The sequence below is a fragment of the Ctenocephalides felis genome, unplaced genomic scaffold (assembly GCF_003426905.1).
Source record: "Ctenocephalides felis isolate EL2017-DRISC unplaced genomic scaffold, ASM342690v1 CF-g0.4_SCAFFOLD_01886, whole genome shotgun sequence".
In the NCBI taxonomy this organism is placed as follows: Eukaryota; Metazoa; Arthropoda; class Insecta; order Siphonaptera; family Pulicidae; genus Ctenocephalides; species Ctenocephalides felis.
The window spans coordinates 29,146,747-29,170,486 of record NW_020538040.1 but is presented as its reverse complement, the minus strand read 5'-3'; the positions used below and the strand labels follow the sequence as shown (position 1 = coordinate 29,170,486).

At 30.4% G+C, this 23,740-nt stretch overlaps 2 protein-coding genes across 2 annotated transcripts in view; both read left to right on the top strand.

Annotated features, from left to right (window-relative positions):
• Positions 1-1,081: 1,081 nt before the first annotated feature.
• Positions 1,082-2,644, top strand: LOC113377824. The gene is made up of 2 exons (XM_026618252.1): positions 1,082-1,320; positions 2,048-2,644. Exon 2 carries the CDS (start codon positions 2,050-2,052, stop codon positions 2,413-2,415), a length of 366 nt encoding a protein of 121 aa, XP_026474037.1. The 5' UTR covers positions 1,082-1,320; positions 2,048-2,049; the 3' UTR covers positions 2,416-2,644.
• Positions 2,645-4,372: 1,728 nt separating this feature from the next.
• LOC113376697 (fibronectin type-III domain-containing protein 3A) overlaps positions 4,373-23,740 on the top strand; it is a 38,997-nt gene continuing 19,629 nt past the window's right edge. The window contains exons 1-2 of the mRNA XM_026616710.1: positions 4,373-4,595; positions 10,813-11,018. Coding sequence (XP_026472495.1) covers positions 10,842-11,018 — 177 coding nt within the window. The 5' untranslated portion in view covers positions 4,373-4,595; positions 10,813-10,841. The remainder of the gene's footprint in view (positions 4,596-10,812; positions 11,019-23,740) is intronic.

Below are 23,740 nucleotides of genomic sequence, written 5' to 3'. Positions count from 1 at the left end.
TATGATCTAGAAGACTATGGTATCTATCGTCAAAAAAACAATAATGAAAATCGTCGAAAAAAACTCATTTAACATTTGATTACAAGAAAACGGTCCGGCCGATCTCTACCAAAAACTAATCAGCACGATTCCCAACCAATATCTTTCGAACGGTTTTTGAATTTTCATAATCGATTCAGAATTGCGGGCTAAAACGTGGACGAAAAATTTTTCACTTTTCTGCGATTTACAAAGAAACGGGTTGGCTGATCGTAGCGCGTAAACGATAGTCCTCATCGAGATACATCGAATGGTTTTGAAATCGGTCCAGCCGTTTTTGAGAAAAAGTCGATTTACGGCAAAAAATCTGTTCACATACACACACACATACTTTTTCCAAATTTGGTCTTATTCGATTCAGAATGGCTTGAAACGTCGAGAAAACATAAAATTAGCGAATCGGATTTTTTTATGAAAACATAAACTTTTCTTTCGGGAAGTTAAAAATGCCATTTGGCGGCCAAAAATTATCATTAGACATATGCACATCAAATTATCAGATATTTTATAGAGATTTCAATAATAATTATTTATTATATTTTCAAAAAGTCTTGTTTTTTCAAAAAAGTAAATTTTTGTCAAAAATTCATAGTTGCTCAAAAATCTAATTTTTTCAAAGTAAAATTTTTTCAAACATGTTAATACTTAAAAAAAAAAATGTTTGGTACGGAAAGTTCCAGCAATTTGCCTTAAGACACGATGCCATGCGCCCCACTAGTTTTGATATAGGACGAAAAAAATTTCATGCAAATGAAAAAATGAACTGGCATTAAGTTTTTACATTACGACAATTATTGGTATAATAAATCTGTATTGTTTAAACAAATATTATTGTAAATAATAATTAATAACATAAATATAATCAATGTGAATCAATGTGTTTAGTTATTAGTTAGTATAAATTCAGCATGTCGCTGATGTCTGCATAGCGACGTCAAACCAAAATGAATTATCTATGAATTATGACGATGAGTGTCTCCTCTTGAGTTCTCTGCTTATGTCAATAATGAATGTACATTTGTGATTGGGCGTTCGATCGTTAATTTGAAAGACCAGCCTAGTTGTTTGGTAATTATAAACATATCCATCGTGTTTGGTGTTTCTGTTCGACATCCTAATTTATTTGAATTCGAACTTTTAAATATAAACTGAGTTTGTACTTTGTTATTAGTCCCAAGTATCTTAGCGGGAATACGAGTTCGGCGGAGACAATAGTGGGAGAAATAATAGAGCACTATTAAAACTGTTATTCGACCCGCCTTTGTCTTTTTGCAAGCACAGGTATGTTTGTTTGTTTTTTGCATATATCAGCTTCAATAGTTGTCCTTTAGCGTTATGTGTTAATGTAGCTGAGGTGTATTTTGAAAATGGCGTGAGAAATTTTATTTTCGAATAGTTCTGAGAAATAATCGATTTGTCAAACTTTGCTCTATATCGTATGTTTTGGATATATTTTTTCAACGGCGACTAGAAATATATAGGTGGTGTATTCTATTTTCGTGTTAGTAAATAAAATTTTAATGTTTCTACTTTTTTTAAAGCATGAATAACCTCTCCAAGTGTTCTCCACTTTCAAAATATTCCTAATTTAGTTAAGGATAATATATATAAACTCCATTAAGTCATCAATTGTGTTTAGTTTATACAGTTTTAGTTCTGTTAGTGAAGTAGGCATATCTGTAATGAAGTTTTGGATAATTGATGTTAACATTTGTGTTAACTCATGAAAGATTCAAGCTTTGAATCAACATATTTAATGTAATGCTCTGCTTTACAAAATATGCATATACATTTTGGTTTACAATTATATGACGGTGTGTTAGCAAAATGAACAATTTTTTTCTAAGGTTTTTTTTAAAACTAATCCTTGTCAAAATGGTATGATTTTGTCTTTCGGCCTCTTCAGTGAATAGTGTTCTCACCTTTTGTAAGAAGATTTTATTGTGTATTTAAGAAAGTCTTGTGCATCTTGAAATTTCAATAAGTTCAAAAATAATTTATTTCCTAGAAATGGCAGAATTTGGTGTTGGTGTAGCTGTACCTGCTAAGCCTTCCAGCCGTGTTTTGAAGCCACCAGGTGGTGGATCATCTATCTTCACTGGGCCTGAAGTGAAGGAACAAAAACCGCGCAACATGAAGAATCAACAAAATTCTACCTCGATGAATGAAGTTATGGGTACCGTTGATCCAAACATATTAATCTCCCAGAAAACTGTCGAACCTAAGGCAGAATCGCAATGTACAATGCCTACAGAAACTAAACAAGAGGGTAATGATGGCAAGGTAGAGCCAAAATCAGCTTCGGCAAATGCGCCTCAAGTAAATGGAACTCGTGGTAAAGTGCCACCAGGAGGTTTTTCAGCAGGATTTTGGTGAAATATTGGATGTTAACAAAATTGGTTCAAATGATTTTGCAATACATTGTTTTTCTATTTTTTTTAATTGCGAATTTTTTCTGTTATCATTAAACAAGGGCACTAGTATTTTCATTTAGCTTAAAATAATTTTTCATATTTCACATTCATATAATCAATAACTTATTTTAATATTTAACTTAATTTTAGCTCTATTATTAAATAAGGTTTCTAAATTATTTTATTCAATCATGACATTTCTAAATTTACTTAGTTGTAGTTTGCTTTATAATTCTGTTGTGAAGAATGTAGTCAAATTCCATACCAAATGATGTAAGACATCAAGAACTATCAATGTTAATACTTTCCTTATCTATGGTTAATACTATAAAATATTATAAACTCATGCTAAATTGTTGTGAATATTTTATATTCGTTTTGCATGTAAGTTTTTTGAGTAGTTTTGCGAATCATGTTACTTCGCAATTTTTTCATGTGATAAATGATTTTGAAAATTTATTCATAAAATCTTGTTGGCACCATTTATATATTTAAGATGTTTATTGAAAATAACTTGTATTGAAATATATTTATATCCAACACTTATAATATGCGTTGCTGCATGTGTGCAATTTTATGGCTGCAAGTTTAATAAATCATCTGCATTTTGATCTACACACGTGTTTTACTGAAATTTTCAGTACATATCAAGCAAGCATTTTTTGAGCAGTATATCAATTTTAAATATCAGTTTCTGCAATATTAGTAAATCCATTACTGTAATGTGTCATATTAGAAAAATTATATTATAGATATACCAAGGAAGTAAGTTCCTAAATACATTTCTCATTAATGTAGGATAAGTTATAGTAATTGCAAAAAAATTGAAAATGAAAGTTTTTATATATCTTTACGATTCAAAGGTTTCTGAATGTTTTGGCATACCTTAAAAATTGATGTGTGTGTGCGGATACAAATTTTCGTCGACGATTTCGGGAACACCGATCAACCATGAAATATCAGTGAAAAAAATAAAAACACAGCAATCAACAAGTTACAAGTGTAAGCCTGAAATAAGCTGACCAGTATTGAACAGTTAAGAGAACACATTATCATGTAAATAAAAGAAAATTCAATTAATGGTAAAAATATAAATAACCGATTTGAATAATAAAAACATTCTATTTGTATTGATAAGGAGACGTGCTGATTAGTTCCGAAGATACGGGGCAAAAAGTGCCAAAAACGATAACTCAGTTTTTAAGCGTCCGATTTTATTAATTCAAAAAACATTGTACTTGTGTTGACAAGATGAAGAACTGATTAATTTTTAGGAAGGTAGGTCTAGCGGTTATGGACTCTAAATAAAAATAAGTTAAAAAAATGTCATTATGCGGTCAAAATGTTTATTGGACATATTTACATCAAATTATCAGATATTTTATAGAGATTTTAATCATGAGTACACATTTTGTGTAAATTTTTTTGGGTTCCGTACCAAGATTTTTAATTACGGTACGGGAAGTACCAGCAATTTGCCTTAAGGCACGATGCCATGCACCCCACTAGTTACAGTTTTCCTCTGAAATACGGCGTATTAAAATTATGAATGAAAACATTATGTAGCGTTAGTTTTGCTAGCGTTCAATTAGGCGCAACTAAGCAAGAATTTAAATGATTTTCAGTTACTGAAAATAATTAGCACACAAAGACGAACAGTTTTAAACTTATCTTGTAATTGAAGTAACAACTAACTTATTTGAATAGTTGTTGATTTAGTACGTGGGAATGGGACGAAGGAATTGACCAGAATTGACTTGAAAGGGCACATACATATCGTAGCCTAGGGTTAAGGCAAACGACGAATACAAAATATCTATCAAGAGTGAAGTGTTGCCAGCATTGGTAATAGTTGCAAGTGAATTCTGACATAAGGCAACATTGCATAGCTGCCAACAGACGTGCAAGGGTGTGGTGATCGGAATGTCGACATGTCAACATTGAGCAACGCACGATTAAGTATACACAAGTGTCAAAATAATTGTGATTGTATTGTAACTGATTATTTTAATGCTGTGAATTTTTTTATGTAGTGGAATTGTTTGTTCAAATTAAAATATCAATCAACTTTGCATAATATTCATAAAACATATGTGATAAAACTTTTTCAGCCCATGGAATTTGTATGAACTATTGTTGCAAGTAAGTTAATATACACGTATTCAATTTCTTCCGAAATAATATGCTGTTCGAAATGTTAGTCGTAAAATTGCATAAAAATAAAGTTTTGTTAATATCTTTGATTAATTGTGATAGTACATCAGGAAAAGACATGTTCTGGGACCTTTTGTATTTGTTTTGAAAGAAATTTAAATGTCTTCTTTATTATGTCAAATGTACATAGTAGTAGTGTGAGTGCGGTGTCCACGTCCTCTCATTGTCAGAATCTAAGAACTGATAAGATGAATTTAATTACGAACGAAATTTATAAAGCATATTTAGTATATTTGATCTAGCAAGTTTTCAAGTCTCAGAAATAAATACAGTAATTCAGATTTTATGTAAATAAATATTCAAACATATCTGATATTCTGAAGAATGCAATCGGAAAGTTTTAATATAACAAATTTAAAATAACACACTCATAAATTATTTTAAGCATAAGATTTGATTTCATTTCTGAAATATGATTTCTGAGAAGTTATTGAAAAGGTTATAATTAAATTAATTCGAATTGTAAACGAACGTGACTGAGCTATAGACTTCAAGACCGCTGTAAGTTTTCCACGAATCGGTTTCAACTTTCAGCACATATGTGCAAATTGTATAGCATGATTTAATTATGTATTTAAAATTTGGGCAATGAAATTGTTACAGTTTTTTTAAATTAAGCATCTCGTACAAACGTTTACCTTTCTGGAAGATGCAAACGCGTCTTTGTTTTAAAATCTTCACCAAAAGAAAACCAGTCTTAAGACATCGTAAAGTATATCAGAATATTTCAGAAATTCTTTTCATTGTCTTATGACGGACGTTCGAGTTGGATCGATGTAATATTGTCATACCGGCTCAAAAATAATTAATATTAAACTTAAAAATATCAGTCACTTTAAAAAAAAGATTTTATATTAAACGAATGAAAGTTTTATACATCTCACTTTATAATATAAAATACGACTAATAACTTGACTGTTACATTTAATAAATATGTTAATCATATTTAAACATGCTTTAACTGTCCTAATACATGTAAATTATATTAGGTATACAAATACAATTATTTCTAATTGGAACTGCAAACAATTCAGTAGTTAGTTTTCCCTGTATTTTAATTGCGTAACAAACATTCTAAAAAATAATATCTTAGTTTTCCTTTTGCTTCGGGGATTTCCATAAATATCGATCCTTGTCCATGAATATCATATTGAGACCATCTGCGTATTCGTGCCTTTGAATACAGTGCAATATTCTTATTAGAGATTGAATTGACACATGTAAACAGAAATACACTAGATATACATATATGTATATAATGTAGTCTATTCGGCATAATCATTTTGATTAAAATTGGAATTTGGGTTTTCCGTTTCTCGAGTAAAAAATAATATGTACTTGTGTTTTTATTATTTGAAGTGTGAGCTTTTCAAATGCTCCATTTCTTATTTTAATTTCCATATGTTATAATCTAATCCAATTATTATTTCTTATGGGAAAATATTTCTTTTGCAAACGGAGATACGAAAATTAAATTCGCTGTGAATAATATTGAAAACAAACAATTTCTTCTTAACATTCATCTTCACACAGCATATTTGGTTTTATATCGTTTTAACACAATGAAATATAGAATGTGGAACAACAACGTCGATTGGAGAGACTTAAGTTTTCATTCTGCATTCTATTTATAACCTGATATGTATTGCAAATTACATATACGCATACAAATGCATTTCTTATATGTGTTAATAAATTTCTACATCTGTGAAACAATGGAATTGGCAGTTTTGTAAATATTTTAAAATTCTTTGTCGATATCCAGACTGCACTATTTTTTAAATAACCATTTAAATGTAAACAAGTCGTATAAAATTATTCCCCATATCTTATCATTATTCAATAGAACCTTACGTCATTGTTACCAGAATGATTTTCTTAATTAACTTTTGATAATTGTTCGATATTTTTATCACATTATTTTGACATTTTTTTAATTCAACTGTATAAATTTATCAATAATAATGTCTAATTAAAATATGTTATTATTGCACTGGAAACATATTCCGATAATATTTTTGTTGTATTTCATGTTTGCATTATTCGGAGAATATTTGATTATTAAGTGATATTTAAAGCCACTTAACCGTTCAATTTTAAGATAAACTGGTGGTGCATGGCATCGTGCTTTAAGGCATATTGCTGGAACTTACCGTACCGAAAATTCTAATTTTTAAAAAAGCTTTAAAATACTTTAAAAAAAATTGATTTTTAGGATTTTTGAAATTTTTGAATTTTTTGCAAAATTAATTTTTTTATTGTATTTGAATTTTTTTTGGATGATTTGAACTTTTTTTAAGCGCCGCTTCGCAGTTTAACGGAAAATTCTATAACTGAATCTATATAACATAAAATTTGTACTCATTATTAAAATGTCTATAAAACATCTGATAATTTGATGTATATATGTCTAATGATCATATTTGACCGCCAAATGGCTTTTTTTTACATTTTTTTGGATCTCCGAAACCACTGAACCAACCTTCCCAAAAATTTAATCAATTCTTCATTTTGTCAATACAAGTAAAATGTTTTTTCGAATTACTAAAATCGTACGCTCCATTCTCTTAAAAACTGAAAAACCATTTTTGGCCCTTTTTGTACCGTATCTTTGAAATGGCTGGACCTGCCTTGGCCAAAAGCTAATCAGTACGTCTCCCCATCAGTAGGAGTCCTAGGTTTCATAAACCATTTAAATCGGGTGTGCTGTTCAGAAACCTTTGAAACGTAAATATATGCAAAAAAAATCATTTTCGATTTTTTGCGATTATTATAACTTAGCCTATGGGAAGTTAATTATATGCAAATATAATTATGTCTGACATTTATTTTTTTGGATACAATATATAATCTTTAATGTACACAGATTAGTGCCATTCCATACTACCAATCAGTTAATTGTGTTATTGTATCAATTGTTCTTCAAATCTTAAACATCAACAAAAATTATTAACAATGGTTATGAACTATTTGGTATACGTACAACGCAATAACAGAACACATTATAATCTAATGAATGTGCTTTTTTTTAAACATTTGCCAATTCAAATCTATTTAATTTTACTGACAATTGAAACGATAACGCGTCTGAAATATTTTGAAGCCGCATTTGTAATATCGCTTCTGTGTCTTGTGCAAAACAGTGTTCCGAAGAGTTGATTTCAATAAATAATAAAATCCTAAAATAGATTTTGCATTCTATTGTGTATAATTAAGTGAGATTTCTTTATTAGGTTTATTGCGTGTTTTGTTTGGGTATGTATTGTTTCATTATTTAAATTCTTGGAAGTATTTTATTTGAAATTAATGAGATAGTAATTACATATTACAATGAGAGTACATCTGAAGTTTCAAATATTGATGTATGTACGTATGAGCTTTTTTATGGTTCGATTTGAAATTATTTTGTTATCTAGACAAATCTGTGACAGTATAAATATAAATATATTATATGTCTAAAGTTTATATTTTGTATATTTGGAAAGGCATGTGTATGGCACGATTATTAATTGTATTGGCCGCTTATTGGAAAATTCATTGTTGTGCTGCAAAATATGTTTTCTCGGGTCTCCAATCGAAAAGTGTTTTGTGTGTTTTCTATTAGTTTCCTATGTAATCTATGATTATAATAAAACATCGAACTTATTTAACAATAACTTATTTAACTGAACCTTTTTTGCGTCTATTCTATTATGGAACATCAGCAAACTTTGGGTAATACTGACGATGTGTAAATCGAATGCCAATCGCTCTTAACCATAAACCATAAACTAACTTGGTAAAATTCGCACCAAGATAGATTTTTTATAAAAGGATAATAACTTTGTTTGAATTTACCAAAAATATGAGTATTAAATTTTACTTTTGATACCGGATGTATATTTCTCTACATTTCAATAGAAATTGCATCATTAGACATTCCATCAATCTTCTTATAAATGGGTTGCAAAATGCAACACTAGTTAACTTCCCATAGGGTAGATATGGTAATGAGCCGAAAATCGAAAATGAAATTTTTTGCATATCCTAACGTTTTGAAGGTTTCTGAACATTTTGGCATACCTCAGAAAAAATGGATGTATGCCGCATTTTTTCGTTCACGTTTTCGGGCGCACGGATCAGCAGATTTGAATGGTTCAAAGAACATTCCAACATTCGATTCCTATTGATAGGGAGATGTGCTGTTTAGTTTTTGGTAAAGACAGGTTCAGTCGTTACGGAGATACGGAGCAAAGTCGGTACTAATTACTAGGTAGGTACTAATCGAGTTTTTGAGAGAACGGAGTATCCGATTTCAATGATCTAAAAAACATTCAATTTGTAATGATTGGAAGAATAGAGTGATTAGCTTTTTGCAAAGGCAGGTCCAGCCATTATTTAAGATACAGAGCTAATGTGCAAAAATGGCAGTTTTTGAGAGAACTAAGCGTCCGATTTGAATGATTCAAGAAACATTCATCTTGTTTTAACAAAATAATAATTGCTTTTGTAAAAAAAAATTTTTGTATATCGAAAATAATTCAGGTTTTAATTTCAATTCTGACTAAAAAAAAAGTTCTATAAATATACTTTAAACAAATAATTTCAACTTTGTAATTCAGTTTATATAATTCTTATAAATATTAGACAGTGTTACAATATTTATAATAATCTATTTGAAAACATTTAATATTCCTCGAACATTTCGTTACGGTACGGGAAGTTCTAGTGATTTCCTTAAGGCACGATGCCATACACCACTAGTTAATTATTGACGTTACACTGGACAGTCTTAGTGCCGTCACACATTTTTTGTATTGTATGTGGAAAATGCCAACAATAATTACCATTTTCTCTGGAACTTGGAAGTAAGAGAAAAATATGTGATACTCAGACGGTTAAAACCACAAATCAGCGGTCGGGTAACCGGTGTAAATTGCCCCAAATGCGGTAAAAATAGATTTTTGTTGTAAAAGTATATATTTTCATTTGATATTTGGGGCTCGCCCGTAGGTAAGCGGTTAAGAGCGACGGGACTTGAATCAGAGGTCCCGGGTTCGATACCGATACCTTCGAGTAGCCTGTTGTCAGGCAGCAGTGACAACGATTTTTACTTGGAAATATAGATAGCAATATGTTTCCAAGTGAAAATAGCCCTTTGGCATTGCTGCACCAATAAAAAGTCAACCTTATTAGATTAATTGTAATAACAAAATCATCAAATATGGATGGATTAACCATTGGGTTACCATCTAAAAAATACGAAGTAAAGAGAAGTTTCAGTTCAACAGCTCATAGAACGTAAGGTTCTGATCGCTGGTAAAAATATTTAAAAAAAATTGATATTTACTGCATTTGCTGCGTAGTAGTTCCGGTACTAACTCAGATTCAGAAAAATGTAAAATGAAATTTCATTTTCAAATATCATGGAGGGCCATAATATAAAAATGCTAAAAATAAGCGACTTATTTTTTTTTTGCTCTTCGCCATGGAGTAATATTAATTAAAAATATTTTGGGTAACGATTAAAAATGTTCACCGACCGCTCGTTATTTATTTTATTTATTATTTATTTGTTTATTTAAATATATAGCCCACAGATTTCTCCAAGAGGACTCAAAAATACAATTATTTTACATAATAAATAACAATTAAAATATATACAAAATTACAATATATAGTCAGTAACATAAAATGCTTAAGATAAAATTACATATAATGCAGAATGTAACAATAATATTTATAAACAGAATAAGAAAATAATGAGATATTTGAAAGAAAATAAAAAGATTAACTTGTGCAGATGGAGATTATTTGATTAGGTGAAGTGTTGTGAATGTCTATTTCATTATTAATTAAGTTAAAGTTAGAGTACATAAGTAAAATTGGCGAATTTAAGAGAGAATTAGATTTAGGGGTAGGATAATTGAAAAATAATTGTGAACGCAAAGATAGCCTTGGAACATTAAAGGATAGTTGATTGAGAATAAGAGGACAGTCTATAGAATTATTGCAAAGCTTAAATAAGAACATAATTGTACAGATAAATCGACTTGAGGCAAGGGAAGGAATACCAAATTCTTTTAGTAAAGTGTTGTGGTTGTTATAAATAATAATGAATGTATATAATGCAGTGTTGAATAATTTCGATTTGTTTTGTCTGCAGAGTCCTTCCAGCTTGGGCCCGTGTCATTCATGGTGTCCATGAATTCGTCGCCACCAGTAGCAGCGATGCCGGTGCAAGTACCTCCGGGCCACGTGCTCCAGCAGATCGTCGACGAGAGCGGCACCGTGCGACACGTTCTGCTGCCCGCGGCAGCCGCCCACCACATGCAAGGCGGACCACATCACGTACTGCATGCAGGCAATTATGTGAGTTTCGATTTTATTTAAAATTTTCGGTTACTGTTTAACACTATTTCTTTTTTAAATTTTATTTCGCCTCGCTTATTCTGAGCCATTTAGCCACCTACAACATTTTTATTTATTTACATTCTAATTTTTTTTTATATTATTTTCAATCTATATATGTATCCTATTCTTTCTTCAATTCTTGTTCTTTTTTCAAATTTCTAATTCTATTTAACTTCTAGCTTCATTCCATTTTTTTCTTCATTCTTCTTTTTAATTTCAGCTCAGTTCCAATATTTCTCTTCTTACTCCTAATACAATTCAGCTATTCGAACTCTGTTATTTCTATTTTTCTTGATATTTATGCAAATTCTACTTAACAACACAATATTTATTTGATTTCAAATTAACTATACCTATATTTTCCTATATTCTATTTGTAAGTCAATGACAGGATTTGATTCGAAGATCCCTGTCGTGTGAATCGAACAGGCTACCCGTGAGCTATGCTCGCCACAAACACTAAATTTGATTTTAGTTTAGGAATAAATAAAAAAGAGATATTTGTATATAGGGGAAGTACGGACAAAATGGTGTGGTGTTTTGTTTTCTAGTGATATTTGTTTTTTTAATGATATTATAACCAGTCTCAATCTTCTTAATCTTTTTTGTTTCATTGATTACCAGTAAGATAGCATTGCAATTAAGTGGGAACTATAATAACATATTTATTGGAAAAATACAACTTATTACAAAAACTATTTAATCCACATAGTACGGACAAAATGACATATAGGTTAAGATCTACTGAGATGCTAGTTTTTAAGAAAGCAGTTAACAAATAAATCGTTTTGTCCTCTCTGGGACATTAGCATATGAACCTAAGGGTACAAGTCATACATCGTAACCAATCATCACCGGGTTTCAGAATAATGAAAGAGAGTTTTGCAACAAATGCAAGCCTCTTCTTTTTGTGGATCTCTTGGTCTGTTTTTAGCAATTATTTTTTGCATACTTGCAATAGAATATACAAGCCAATTACCTTTGACAGACTTTATTTTTTTTCTTGGCCCTATAATGCTTACGAAATAGTACTATGCCCTTTTGTCCATTGTATAAGTATGTCATTTTGTCCGAAATTGAACAAAAATGAACAATCATTCAAAATTTCACCAAACACCTGGTTATTGCAATAAAATTGATTGATATCATCAGTACTGGTATAAATTGATTGATGTTAATTAAAATGATGATCAATACGCAGGTCCAAAAAACATGATAAAACCACCCTCAAAACTAGTGGGGCGCATAGCATCGTGCCTTAAGGCAAATTGCTGGAACTTCCCGTACCAAAAATTTATTTTTTTAAAAAAATTAACATTTTTGAAAAAAAAAATTACTTTCAAAAAATTATATTTTTGAGAAACTATAAATTTTTGACAGAAATTTACTTTTTTTTGAAAAAAAAAAAGACTTTTTGAAGAAAAATTTATTTTGAAATATTTTGGATATTCTGAACCTTTTTTCAAAGCAGTCGCACTTCTTTAAATGCATAGAGACGAAATATCGAAGCGCATAAGCGCCGCGTCGCCGTCTAACGGATAAACATTGGTGCGGAACCCATAAGAATGTAAACAAAATTTATACTTATTGTTAAAATCTCTATAAAATATCTAATAATTTGATGTGCATATGTCTATTGATCATTTTTGACCGGCAAATGGCATTTTTTTTTTACTTTTTTTTACTAGATTTCCGAAACCGCTAGATCTGCCTTCATGAAAATTTGATCAGTTCTTCATCTTGTTAATACAAGTAAAATGTTTTTTGAATTATTCAAATCGGACGATCCGTTCTCTTAAAAACTGAGTTACCGTTTTTGGCACTTTTTGTCCCATATCTTCGGAACGGCTAGACCTGCCTTCGCCAAAAACTAATCAGCACATCTCCTTATCAATACGAATCGAATGTTTTTTGAATTATTCAAATCGCTTCATCCGTGTTCCCGAAATCGTCGACGAAAATTTGTATCCGAACACACACACATACATCCATTTTTTCTAAGGTATGCTAAAATGTTCAGAGGATTTTGAAACGTAAAGATATTTAAAAATTTTCATTTTCGTTTTTTTTTGCGATTACTATAACTTGCCCTACGGGAAGTTAATAAACTCTTGGAGGCGCGAAACCCATTTACTTTGACAATACTGTGACAATGACGCTCACCATCTGACAGGATTATTATTATGGCTTTCTTCATGTTATTCAGTCGTGGAAACGTTTCTGAAACTAGCCAATTTTTGAATAAGACCACTGTGTCATTTTGTACATAAATTACATTTTAACCGTATTACCCCTATATTATTTAACGGCCTTGTAATTAAAATGTAATTTATGATAGAGTTTGTTTAGATTGCACATTAATATTGATTATGATATTTATAAAAATAAGGATAAACGTGATTAAGGTTTTAATCGTTTTCCATTTTATTTGCATTCCAATGGGAATCTAATGAAGGTACCGGTGTTGATATGAGAATAGTGGATTATTCCGATCATATTGCTCATTTATTATTTAGAATAATGCAAACATTAAAGCATTGGGAATAGCACAAAGTTAATAATGAAATGATTTTTTAATAATCTCAATTTTATCGCATTGCGTTTATTACAATTGTTATTTATTTCGAGTTCAACGAGTGCGAAAAAATATTAATTGAAGGAAGTGAGTTCAAAGATCAAACATGCCATATTAACATTCGGTAGAATGTTTCATTGCGCATATCGAACAAATTGCTGAAAGCAATTAATTTTTAGTTACTATTTGATATAAGTTACATCACGATATTGTGGTATACTACAAGTTCAATGAGTTCAAATGAAATTATTAATAATCGAAATGAGTTCAAAGACCAAATATGCGTAATAATAATAATGTTCATTATATTTGAAACGCGTAGTACTTTATTTTGACAATTTGTTACAATAAATAAAAACATCGTTTTTTGTATGGCTGAAAGTTAATTTAGCATTTATAAGCACTGCACACTATTTGTAGGTTTATGTTGCGTAAAATATGTATTTTATCAGATATTGCATGATCCAAAACATGAACTACAGGAAATGACATACTACGTTATCATAAAAGTCCATGTTCTATAATTTAGATTTATAACTATATCTGGTAATTTTAATGTACATGGAATACTTGCGTGAATTAATTTTTTAATGATTCCAAATCATTAAAACGTGACATTAATTCTTTGTTGTTCAAAAAACCATTACAATAATAGTGTCGAATATATCATTAATTCTTTGCGATATATAGTCTGACTATTACAATAATTGTTGCTTTGCTTTTATGGCACATTTGAAAATTATTGAAAGATAAGTTAAATTAATAGTTATGGATTGCTATCAATACGATTACAGCTGTTGTTTGCTCTTTTTGCAAAATAGGAAGTTTGAAAATATATAAAATGCATTCATTTTAATCACGCACATTCTAATAAGCGAAATTCCAATTGGAGTAATATATTTCAATATTCTAGCTTTAAATCTTAAATGCGAGAAAACTTTAAAAAAGCATTTAATACATGAGATATTTTTATTAATATTTTCACCATATTTTGTAAGCCTGTATTTGAACTAGATTGCTGCAATTTAAATGAATATTTCCGTAGGATTTTTGAAGGATACTATAATACTATAGTGTGACATTTTTAGTGTAAAAGTTTATATTTTGAGATATGTTTATGCGAAACTGAAAGTTTATATTTTGAGATGATATGCAAAAATTGAAAGCTGTTAAATGTTTAAGGTCAACTAATTCTATTCTCCATTGGTTGTAGATTTAAGCATTTGTCTATCAATATGTAATAGAGTCAAATTCACTCTATAACACAAATAAGTCTAACTTGTTTTAGTGTATATCAAGATCTAATAAATTATTATTATTAAGAGTTAAAATTGTAAGATGTAAACATGAAATGTTTTTTATGAAAATACAGAGCTTGAAGAAACACAGCTTGTGGTCGAGTTAAATGTTAAATCAATCGGTTTTTAACAAAATTGATGAATGAGTCAGATAGTATTGTATCTTATAAAGCAAAATTTAAAAGCGATTTTATCATCTCGGTCGTGATCACATTAGATGTAACAAGATTGTTTCGAGTATTTATATCAGTTCCACGAAATTCGATATAAATTGTACAGACGCTTTGCCGATAACCCAGAGTCATATTAATTTAAATCACTAGAAGATTTTTATATGTTGCACAGCCAGTTGAAGATTGTAAATATAAAAGAGATGTAAAAAGCTTATTTGCGTCATGTCTGGTAGCCAGGTAGCTGAAAAACGAATGATATGAATATCAGGTTAGCATTCGATATCATTTCTTTCATATCTTGTTTATAGCCACCAGCTAAAAATTAAATGTTTTTTTTTATAAAATTTTGTCAATGCAATATTGTATCAGAAACGTATCATTTTGCATCTTGATTTTTCATTACAATTCTAGGCGAATTTAACGTTCTTGAGCTAAATATTCTCATTATTTGCAATAATTTATTTAGAAGTTTGCTAGTATGTTTCTGATTTTGTTATACTTATTATTGCTGAATTTGAGATATTTTACCGACATTTGTTTTTATCTGTAGATATTAATATAATAGTTAATTTTAAAGTTAATCCAATCATTTTGTTGATGTAACTCTTAACAGTGTGCACGTTATTATAACTCTGTCCATAATAAAAGTTTTTTTTTACCGACCTATTTTATTTTTTTTATTCTCTATTTTATTTACAACTGTCCAGTTAAGGACATTTAATAAATTTGGGGAATTTATAACTTTCAGCCGTAAAGCGACATTGTATACAAAATGGGCATGTTGAAAAAACAACTGTAATATTGTAATGAGTATTTTTATATATGATTGAGTTTACTAGTGACAAATTTATATATAATACTGAATAACATACAATGTTATCACAAAAAATTATTATTATTCCTCGTGTTATTAAAACGCATGGGCATTGTTATTTAGTGATTTGAAAAGAGTACTTGTCATATCAACATCAAATAGTCAGGTTTTTTTTTAGATATTTTAATAATTTGCATATTTTGTATAAAATAGTTTGTGTACTTACATTTGACAATTAATTTCAAATTTTAAACATACTATAAATTATTATATAAATTTCTGTGATACTGTTTTAAGTTCATATATAAGCAAATATTTTGCAAAGCATCTTACATTTAATATTTTTTACCACAGATGTAAAATTTTTATGCAACTATGTCAAAATTCCATATGTTGAAGCAAAAAGGTATAGAATGAAACCAATTATATTTAGAGATGATTTTTAATGATTATTGATATTGATGACTTTCTGGGTGTAGTAATCATGTCTGATTACTAACTCCTTATTAACTTCCCGTAGGGTAAGTTATAGTAATCGCAAAAAATCGAAAATGAAAATTTTTATATATCTTTACGTTTCAGAGGTTTTTGAATATTTTGGCATACCTTAGAAAAGGTATGCGTGAAAACGTGTGTGTGTTCGGATACCAATTTTCGTGGACGATTTTGGGAACACGGATTTGAATAATTCAAAAAACATTCGATTCGTATTGATAAGGAGACGTGATGATTAGTTTTTGGCGAAGGCAGGTCTAGTCGTTCCGAAGATATAGGGCAAAAAGTGCCAAAAACAGTAACTCAGTTTTTAAGAGAACGGAGCGTCCGATTTGAATAATTCAAAAAACATTTGTTCTTGAACTGATCAAATTTTCATAAAGACAGGTCTAGCGGTTTTGGAGATCTAGTAAAAAAGTAAAAAAAATGCCATCTGGCGGTCAAAAATGATCATTAGACATATGCACATCAAATTATCAGATATTTTATAGAGATTATAACAAGTATAAATTTTGTTTTCATTTCTATGGCTTTCGTACCAAATCTTATCCGTTAGACGGCGGCGCGGCGTTTACGCGCTTCGATATTTCGTCTCTATGCATTTAAAGCAGTACGATCGCTTTGAAAAAAAGTTCAGAATTTCCAAAATATTTCAAAATACACTTTTCTTCCAAAAGTCTTTTTTCAGAAAAAAAGGAAATTTTTGTCAAAAATTTATAGTTTCTCAAAAATCTAATTTTTCAGAGTATTTTTTTTTTTCAAAAACGTTAATCTTTTAAAAAAAAAAATTTTTTTTTGGTACGGGAAGTTCCTACAATTTGCCTTAAGGCACGATGCCATGCGCCCCACTAGTTTGTGCTTATGATTAACTAAATCTTATGTTTACTATTACGTATTGGTAATAGAAATCAATAAAACTAGAAAATTATTTAAAAATACACAAAGAAATTGGTTATAAAGTTATCAATATTTTTAATATTTTGATGTTGAATACAACTTAGGTTCTTGGTTGATTTTTCATATAACATTTAGTTATAAAGCGGGACGTTTTAGCAAATTGTCTTGGTGCACAATGCAATACACTACTAGTTGATTTTTAATGCAAGTATAGAGAAAAATATGTCCTGAAATGAGTAATTTTATTTAATGTGTACCGTTGCTCACACTATTTGTTTGGCGGCAGCTCCACGAACGCCACGACGCGTTTCTGCAAGACCAACGTCATTCTTGCCGAGAATTGTATTTGTTTATTTTTTATTTGAATTTGTGTTGTCGCTAATAAGAATCATGAATATATATCCCAACGGCGATTTTAAAATATTTGAGTTGTACTAAAATATACAACATTGATTCCCAATTCTTGTTTATCCGCGGTGACGATCTCTACATTTCATTAACGGAGAATGAAAGTAATACTAGAATAATGGAAAGTACACATCCCAATATAAAATGATATAATAACTAATTTTCTAGAAAAAAAAAATCAATCAGAAGTATTATACCTGCCTAGTACAGCTTGATGTCAAATAGTAGAGACATGGAAATTCAGATATCAATTGTATATCCAAGTAAAAGTAGCTCTTCCGGATAATGCTGCAATATTTCAATTAGAAAGGTCACCAAAGGTTGTATTCTAGATTCAGGACAATCAATGGATTGTTGACTATTAATATTGCCGTTCTTGGTAATAAGCTGTGCTCAATACCGCTTATAGAACGTGTGATATATAGTTCTGATTGCTGTAAAATATCAAAACAAAAAAAAACAACATTCAAATGTGAATTTTGCAAAAAATAAGTTGTATGTATTCAAAAGATTGCAATATAGAAATAGTGGTTTATTAACTTCCCTTAGGGCAAGTTATTGTAATCGTTCAAAAATCGAAATTGAAATTTTTTGCATATCTTCACGTTTTGTATGTTTTTGAACATTTTGTCATACCTTAGCAAAACTAAATGTGTATGTCTGTGTTCTGTGTCCGCAATTTTTTGTCCACGTTTTTGGGCGCACGGATCAACCAATTTGAATGGCTTCCTATTGATAGGGAGATGTGCTGATAGTTTTTGGCAAAGGCAGGTGCAGCCGCTTCGGAGATTCGGAGCAAAGATTGCAGAAAATAGAAATCGAGTTTTTGAGAGAACTTAGTATCCGATTTGAATGGTCTAAAAACATAATATTCCTAATGATGTGAAGAAGTGGTGATTAGGTTTTGGAAAAGGCAGGTCCAGCCATTTTGGAGTTACGGAGCTAAATATGCAAAAAATGGCAGTTTTTGAAAGATATAAACATCCGATTTGAATCATTCAAAAAACTTTCTACTTGTATTGACAACACAATTGCTTTTTGATTTTTTTTTTATTTCAAAGTTAATTTTTTTTTACAAACAAATTTTTGTTTGTGTATCGAAAATAATTCGAATCTTTATTTTTATTCTGGCTGAAGTTTTAAAGCTCAATTGTATACTTTAAATAAATAATTTTAACTTTGCAAATTCAGTTTATATAATTCTTAAAAACATTAGACTACTAGACAATGTTAAAGTATTTATAATAATATATTTGAAAACTTGTAATATGCCTCGAATATTTCGTTACAGTACGGGAAGTTCCAACAATTTGCCTTAAGGTACGATGCCATACACCACTAGTTTCATTCATATTTGCGCTACATTATTGCATGTAATCTCATAATATAGAGTGAACATCAAGAAATGGTATAAATTATTTAATATTTTTGATATGTTATCGACCTTATTGCATCTAATGTGATCCAGACCGAAGATGATAAAAAGGCTTTCAAAATTTGCTTTATAATCAATTTTGTCAACAATCTGACTCGTTCATCAATTTTGTTAAAAACCGATTGATTTGACCAATTTTTTAACTTGACCACAAGTGCGAAATATTATAGTGCGAAATATTATAGGTTTAAGGTTGTCACCTCAATTAATTATACTCGCACACAAAGGTAATATTTGTTTCATTCAGAAAGGCCAAGTAGTTTTGATTTTACGTGTAATTATTACTTCCGTTAGTTTGGAACGTGGCGTGCCATTGGATGACTTCATACTACTGAATTAGAAAATTGTACGACTTGCAGAAGTAATTTTTCACATTTTAGTTAATCGATAAATCATATTTCGAGTTTGTCACTGAAAATGTTCTAATATATGGTGATTTTAATTCTGGATTCAACTTGTAAATTGAACCTATAATATAATTATTTTAGAGTAGATGGTAATTAATGTGGTTACAATGTGCTCTTTTCTTCTTACCAATGAATCGAAAGGAATTTATTTTGAGAAACCATTATGCAAATATAACACAGGCCAACAAAGAAAATGGTGCAAACGATTTTAATGCTGTTTTTAAGTATATTTGGGGCGCTGATTTCAAAAATGACATTGTTTTTTTTCTATGAGCTTTAGTTTTCAAGATATGATATATATCATATATAAGAAATGAAAGTACAAAATAGTAATACAATTCAGAATGTTATTTTAATGAGATATGCCTACTCGTACATACAAACTTACAAGACCCATTCGGCCTTAGTTGGGGCATTAGTTGACACTGTGAAAAGTTCTTTTCCGTGACGACCTAGAATGAACCTGATTTCGACAACTTCTTTCCAAGTTCCAAACTAGAGCTGATACAAAAAAATGGTTTGCAGATTTGAAATCAGCGCAAAAAATACTATATGAATCACTTTAACATTTGAAGCACCAAACAAAAAAAATATTGTAGGCCTGTTAGTCCAAGAGCCAGGTGCAAATTTGGTTAATTATTTCTTCTCGATAGATAATTGGCGATAGGCATCAGACAACAGTATCATAAAGCCCTATGACCGTCAGCTGCGGCACAGTGGGGGGGATGAGTAATTGTAACCCCCCATGCTTGAAGAAATAAAAAATAAATTCACTCATTTCCTCTCGACTAAAAGTTTATCAAGTTATAGCTAACCCAATACCTCAACATAAAAAAAACGTCAGCTGGTTATAACATAGTGCATTGTACGTCAGCTGATGGCTAGATCATGGGAAAAAAAATCATCACTTTCAGTGATATCCTCTCGGTTAAAAATTTACCAGATGATAGCTTATATGTAACAATTGATAAATATATACGTCAGCTGGCTGTATCTCGGTGGAAAAATCGTCAGCTGATACTTTGAAAGTCGTTACGTAGAAGTTAGCCAGAAGCATTTATTGACTATTTAAAGGCATCAGCTGACCAGGTTTCCCTCGACTTATTGCTAACTGATTTTTTTTTATTCATCACAATATTATATTTAAAATCAGCTCACAAATTTTCGTGTGGGAGGAAATGACGTCTCTTTAATTATTCGGCATAGCACTCCAATATGAGTGTTGAGATGAAACAAATAATCTATATCAATATTTTTTAGACTTATAAGTATATAATCATATAATTTTAGATATATTCCAATATTTCAATAATCAATTTGCTTAGTATAAATTAACTAGTTACTTGATAAAAAATATTTATTATAAAAAAATTATGATAAATTACAATTCGAATGACAATGTTATTTAATCATTTTCGGCTTCGCTTTGGCTTGAGTCACAACTATCTCTCTCTGATTCATTGTCCGAGTCACTGTCAGAGCTGTCTGCTGTTATATTTTCATTGTCATCATCTGTAAAAAAAAATTAGAATGCGTATTTTAGCATAATATCATTAATATGATAATAAAATGTTACCTTTTTCGGGCTGGATAGTTATTTCATCAATCGATGTTGGTAACTGACTTCCAAAGAACCAGGTAAAATCATATTTATTGTCAATTTCTTCCCAACCATAGTCTTCCGGATCATCAGAAGTTGGAACCTTCAAGTGTGCATTTGACCAAATTTGAGAAATATAGCATGCTCTTAAAAATTGCTGATATAGCTTTGACTCGCAAGGTGGTAGAGAAGAGCCATCAATACCTTTCTTAGGTAACTTGAATGTCTCCGTATCCAATAATTTATATGTTTTTTCAAACAACACTACTCTTGCCTCATTGACCTTCTTCAGACGATTTAATCCATACATATGGCAAACAAACTCTTGAATTTTCTCAAAAATATTGTCTCTATTCTTTGATTTTGACATTTGGATGAAACACTCGATGAAATCATTCGATTTAGGCATTATTGAAAATGGTCGTTTTTTTCCTTTTCGAAAAAAAGCCGGGTTAAAATCACACCCTGTGAATGCGTGAAATGCCGGAAGTGTTGCGCTCAAATCAGATCCCAAAGATTCATATAATTGAGTAACATTTATAAATTTTTGGGCTTTTCCAACTCCAACTTCCATGCAAATGTTGATATTTTCTGATATATTAGCCATGTTAGCTAACATAATTATTAACACGTCAGTGTCGGAACAACGAATCGTCACCTTTGCATTAATATCAATGTTGCAGACATGGAAAATCATTTTTGTGTCTGCTTCTTCGTGAGCCGGACACGAAAATTCTTCAACACGAGTTTTTATAACTTTTGAGTCATTAACTTTTGAGTCGAAAACAAAAGTCTGCACTCACATAAACTGTTTTATCCTTTATATACGGCCACATATAATCTTTTTCCCAATTTTCAATAAGAAACTGTACCAGTGCTTCCTTAAAATTAACGTTCTTCAGCTCAAGAGAAAAATCTTTTTTTCGCACTTGATCAGGGCCTTCGATATGGAAGTTTGCTTGCTCCATGCCTCGTAGTTTGTGTTCTGTGTCTTTTATTGATGGAAAAATGTATCTGTCGAAGGCAATGTATATGATCTTAGCTGTGGTTGCACATATCATTCGCAGTACTTTTTTTGAAATATTTCCAAAGCAAAAAGGTACATCTTTCATCTGATGTAACATAAAATATCCGTCATACACTATAACATCTGTATTTTCTGGTTGCGTGATTATGGAAGAAGCATTACGAGTACGTTTCGGCCTCGTAATGCCATACGCACTAGTAGTGAAAAAATTCTTACGCAGTGAACGTGTTAAAGAGGCGCCATTTCCTCCCACACAAAAATTTGTGAGCTGATTTTAAATATAATATAGTGATGAATAAAAAAAATCAGCTAGCAATAAGTCGAGGGAAACCTGGTCAGCTGATGCCTTTAAATAGTCAATAAATGCTTCTGGATAACTTCTACGTAACGACTTTCAAAGTATCAGCTGACGATTTTTCCACCGAGATACAGCCAGCTGACGTATATATTTATCAATTGTTACATATAAGCTATCATCTGGTAAATTTTTAACCGAGAGGATATCACTGAAAGTGAAGATTTTTTTCCCCATGATCTAGCCATCAGCTGACGTACAATGCACTATGTTATAACCAGCTGACGTTTTTTTTTGTTGAGGTATTGGGTTAGCTATAACTTGATAAACTTTTAGCCGGGAGGAAATGAGTGAATTTATTTTTTTTTTCTTCAAGCGTGGGGGGTTACAATTACTCATCCCCCCCACCGAGCCTCAGCTGACATTCACGAGGCTTTATAGTTCGATTTTCTGATGCGTTTTACCAATTATCACTTGAGAGGAACTTGGTCATATAAATCTGTTACTGGCTCTCGGGCTATGTGTATTTTTTTTAAATCACGGCGAAGGTTTTTAGAACATTATAAAATAAAGTCTGCCAGCTATCGTAGCACATGTCTTAGCTTTCATTAATTTAGATTTTTTCGAATTTGTTAGAGTTTGAGTATTTAATGCGAATTAGGCCCATTTATACAAAACTTTTTGCTGTTTAAATTTTTTACTATTTTTGGAATATTAAACGTGTGCATCATATACTGGAACTTTTGAAGAGTCTATGAAACCGATTTGAAGTGATTTAAAAGTGGTGGTAAAAATAATGTAGAAGAGTTGATGGAGTGAAGAACGCCGGCATACATAATTTTTTTTATTAAACCCATTTTAGTTCAATGATTGCCAATATTGTAGATAAAAGCCTTAAGTCATGTGATATTGAGAACAATAAAGATGCAAGAAAAAATAAAATGTAAGTACCTCAAATATAACACATTAGGGAAGGAGGCATACAAAATTTGCCTCTATTGATAACTGCTAATGAATATATTGCTTTCATATCATTGGCTTACTTTTAATATATTTTTATTGATATTCAAATGCTGTTTTTATAATTGTATTCATTTTGCATTGTACTTTTGGTTAAGCGACAAAATTAGGGCAGTATTTCTACGTAGAGTTGGTAATCGTCTTTTGCGAAGTTTGATCTTATATATTCTAAATTTCAAAAAACGTCGGTATGGATACATAAAGAAGACATTTTTGTTTCAAAATTATCAGCATAC

Bases quoted from the DNA above. Each gene is read 5' to 3' on its own strand.
- LOC113377824 (XM_026618252.1), top strand. From the start codon at position 2,050: ATGGCAGAATTTGGTGTTGGTGTAGCTGTACCTGCTAAGCCTTCCAGC.